Source organism: Diabrotica undecimpunctata, chromosome 5 (genome assembly GCF_040954645.1).
Source record: "Diabrotica undecimpunctata isolate CICGRU chromosome 5, icDiaUnde3, whole genome shotgun sequence".
Classification (NCBI taxonomy): domain Eukaryota; kingdom Metazoa; phylum Arthropoda; class Insecta; order Coleoptera; family Chrysomelidae; genus Diabrotica; species Diabrotica undecimpunctata.
In genome coordinates, this window is record NC_092807.1 from 16,258,774 (window position 1) to 16,263,075 (window position 4,302).

The 4,302-nt window shown below is 35.8% G+C and overlaps 1 protein-coding gene across 1 annotated transcript; it reads right to left on the reverse strand.

Annotated features, from left to right (window-relative positions):
• Positions 1-1,883: 1,883 nt before the first annotated feature.
• On the reverse strand, positions 1,884-2,219 carry LOC140442101 (zinc finger BED domain-containing protein 5-like). Its single transcript, XM_072533175.1, has one exon. The coding sequence runs from the start codon at positions 2,217-2,219 to the stop codon at positions 1,884-1,886; it is 336 nt and encodes a 111-aa protein (XP_072389276.1).
• Between the last annotated feature and the right edge of the window lie 2,083 nt (positions 2,220-4,302).

The window sequence follows — 4,302 nt, forward strand, 5'->3', positions numbered from 1 at the left end:
CGGTAGATCGTTTATTTTCTGCAGGACGATGTACGGGCTCTCCCAGTTTCGTTGAAGTTTCGGACAAAGTCCTTTCTTACGTTTGGGATTGTATAACCATTGTGGGTCACCTCTTTCGAAAATTGTTCCGGTAGGATGCATGTCCTAGCCTTGGCTTTATCACTTTTTAGATTCTTCTTCTTGTTTAAAAGTTGGGGTTCCTCTAAAATTAGATTGATCATTTAGGGTTCCATAGCGAAAACATTGGGAATCACAGTAATAAACCATAAAAAATATTTTTCTGTTTTTGAATTACATATAATTTAGAAAGAATTTTTAGGATATGAAGCAGTTTTTCTGGTATATGGCGATACTAATAAGGAAGATGATTATGGTCATTCCATGGTTCATCAGACCGATTCAAGTGAACTTTTTAATGTCTTCCACAGTGTAGCATCTCACTTGCTTATTCATTATAATAAAGTTGAAAATATTATGGAACGAGTTATAAGTGGAAAGTCAAGAATTACTTGACCCATCCAGATCCGTTATGTTACTGTCTCAGCTACCTTTAAAGTCATGAATAGAAGGTTTTTTAATGCCACAAGATCTACAATTTTACTTTTCACTTATCCCAAACTCTAAAAACTGGCATTTGTGCCCGGAATATTGAAATGGGCGAAAAGAATGAAAATTCAGCGACAAATCTCATAATAAAAACATATTCTAATAATCGACTCCAGTTATTTAGACTAATTCCTTGTTGTCGCGGAATTGTCGATTTATCAAGGAAGTTTACCCATTACGCGCATAGATCAGTTTAATTTATAGACAAGAATGTCTTCAACAATGTTTTACGAATCTATTGTCATGCAGATGTCGATCAAAACTTGTGTGTCTTTAACGATAATTCACCTCCGTACATGTGTTTCACTATCGTAGAGGCTCTATAAAATCCTTAAAGTATCCGATTATTAAGATGCGTGGCATCCACTTGGGAGAGCACTAGATTGACACGAACTATAGTATATTTCACGAATTTGCTACTGTTTTGGATTATCACTAGACACTCGACAGTCATCGCTAGACACTCCTCATCTTTTTCTGACTCTTCTAAAACAAAACAATCTAACCCAGTGGTTCTTTAGTCGCGGCTCCCTTGTAAGGCTAAAAATATTTTGAGGCACACCAATCATTGAAGCGATTTGGGAAACGACAAAAAATGAAATAAATACAATTCCGAGGCTCATTTGATTTTAATATAAACTTTATTTCAGATCAATAAAATACAGTACATTTGATATTCAAATATCCTTAATTAATGTGATGAATGAAACTGTTTCGATGATGTTTTCATTATATCAATTATAATTATGGGAATATTTGTAAGTTTGATCCCTTAAATCCCTTGATGCTTGAAGTTTGCTTCTATATTTGTTTTTAATGTAAGCATATTCGGAAAAAGAAGACTCACAGAGATAAATCGATGTGAAAGACACAAGTTTTTTTTACTGCAACCTTAACAATAACTATATTTTCTGAATATACCTGCATCCAGAAATCTTCTTGGCTTCCTTCACGGTATTTGAGTTTTAAACTGCTATCTTCACTGATCTCAAGTAGATTTTAAAAAACTTCATTTGTCATTCTGCAGGTTTATTTTTTGGGTCACACGAAAACGGGCAGCTATATAAGTCATCTGAGTCAATGTCAGGAAAATAGTTTACAATACTTCCTTTCAAACCTTGCAAATGAGCAATAACAATTTCAAAGAAGTTCATTTGGGGATTAATTTAATTTGTTATAACAAATTCCTGTAATCGAGAGAAATTTGTGAGGTTCCTCTTTTCAACACATGAAAAATATAACATTTTTCGCAAGGCTTTAATTTTATCTAATTGTGCTCATCGTTTGCCTTGAAGCGAAGTGGTGGTTTTATTTATTATTTCGAAGATGTCTGAAAGGTATCCCAATTTTAGCAGCCAATTGACATCTTTTAATTCTTGGATGAAAGTCTTCTCTGTAAACGTGATAATGAGTGGATCTTTTAGTTTAAATAGTCTTCCTAAAATTGTTCCCTTTGATAGCCACCGGACCTCTGTGTGGAGCAAAAGATTGAAGTGATCCATACCCATATCTTCAGCGGTGAGCTTTAAAAGGAGTGCTTGAAGCAGACGGCTCTTCACATGGTCAATTATTTTCACAGAACCATTCAATACGTCTTTCAAATCTTGCGACATCTTTTTAGCTGGCAAAGAATGGCGATGTAAGATACAATGACTGCTGGAGGAGTTTCTGCCACTACCTTTATTCTAGAAATCATCTCTCTAATTTTACCAACTTTTATAAGCTCTCTCTCTAAAAGTCTGAAATAGTGTGAATTCTCTTGCTTATAGTACTGTTTGACATCTGCACCAGCGGCGGCCTGCCAGGTGAAGTAGGTGAAGGTGAGGTTCACCAAAAAAATATAATTAAATTGAGACAAATAAATAAAAAATGAAAGCAACATTATTATATCTAAATTCTGAAATCAATTATTTATTCTCTTTTAATTAATCTAAAAATTAAAAAGACATCTAGCTTTATTAGCGGTACGTACTTGACGGTCAAGTCCTGACCTGTGTCACTAGCCGTGTACTGAATCTTAGTATTCAGGAATAGGTGTAGATGCATATAATTTTTGAAATGCGAAATGCATCTGCATGAGCGTTCACGGTTGCCATGGCAACGTGACGTCAGCCTATCCTTAGTGATAGCTGAGAAAACTGGTGAGTGCAGTTCCGTCTATAAATATATTATTCGTCTTCACCCAGTGTTGGATGTGTATTTGGTATTCCTATTTTTCGGAAATTTCTCTCAGCGACAACATTTTGAAATTTAGTCTATTATATAGATATTTTTTATATAGTATAGTGTATAGTATAGTATTTATTAGTTTAGTTTAGTCACAGTATTAATTTTATTTGTTTAGTGCACTTTATTAATACATTTCTCTGTGGTTTGTTTCGGATTTCGGATATAAAGTGTTCTCGTGGATTTCGTTTGGACAAAAATAATTTTAGACAGACATAAATCCAATTAATGACTTCTTCTTCTTCTTCCTATGCCGTCTCCATTAACGGAGGTTGGCGACCACATTTCTAAAAGTTTTTCTGTCTTTTGCTACGTGGAATAATTCGTCTACAGTCATGTTTGTCCAGTCTCGAATATTTCGCAGCTATGATTTCCTCTTTCTACTTATTCCCTTTTTGCCATCGACTCTACCCTACATGATGACCTGCAGAAGACTATATTAAATGGTGGCTAAATTAATGACTTGGTGTGTAATATATTAGAGACTCCGTTTAGGCATTGGAAAAATAAAGATAAAAGAGATGTTCTTTTACATGGTCTACCAACCAGTATTTTAAACATCTGCGTCTGATCCAGAGTGGTCGGCTGCAATCAGCATCTGACTCAGAGTGGGCGGCTGAATCGAAACTCACCAACCCGTTTAAGCAGGCGTGGTGATTTAATCGCCAAAAAACCCTCAATGAAATGTCAAGGTTCAGAACTAAAATACCCCAGGCAAGCAGAACGAATCGTATCTAGTATAAGTGCCCTAAAAAACTGTTTTCAAGTTATTAGGGCCCTAAACTCTATACATTTTTTTTAACAACTTTTTAATGAGTTTTGGGCGCGACGTAGGTACCAAAACTCCTTTTGGTCCGGCAAGCTTTCCTCATCTTCACCACTTTTTTAGGCCACGAGCCGCCGCTGATCTGCACATTATCAATCTTCTTGGTCATATCTGGACCTAACATGCATTGTACGACATCCTTCATGCAAGGTTTAATCAGTACCTCGGCAATGGTATGGGGTTTTCCAGTTTTTGCAATGTGCAAATCAACAATAAATGATGCTTCAGTGGCGTTTTCATTTACATTTTTGCAGATCCTTTATATCATGCATGATCCTGCCTGATGAAATTAAGCACGACGTTTGAAGGTTTCTTCGGCCTTATCGGCCAAACCAGGATAATTACTTTCCAAATCTCTTTTTAATTTAGATGGAACCAAGCACCCATTAGCAACAATTTTGTGACAATTAACGCATTGGCCTTCTGGTACCTGTTCGTTGCCAACTTGAATAAAGCCATATAACGTGAGATGGTTAGGATCATACCTTTTTATTTTTTCCCGAATTTCTTTTTGATAAGGGACCTCCTTTCCACGAATTAAGGGAGAACAACTTGGATGAGCTGGACTTGAATGGATCTCGTGGACATTTGCATTATCTCCATCTCTGCTAGTTGTCAGTGAATCAGTTGATTCAGATGTTTCA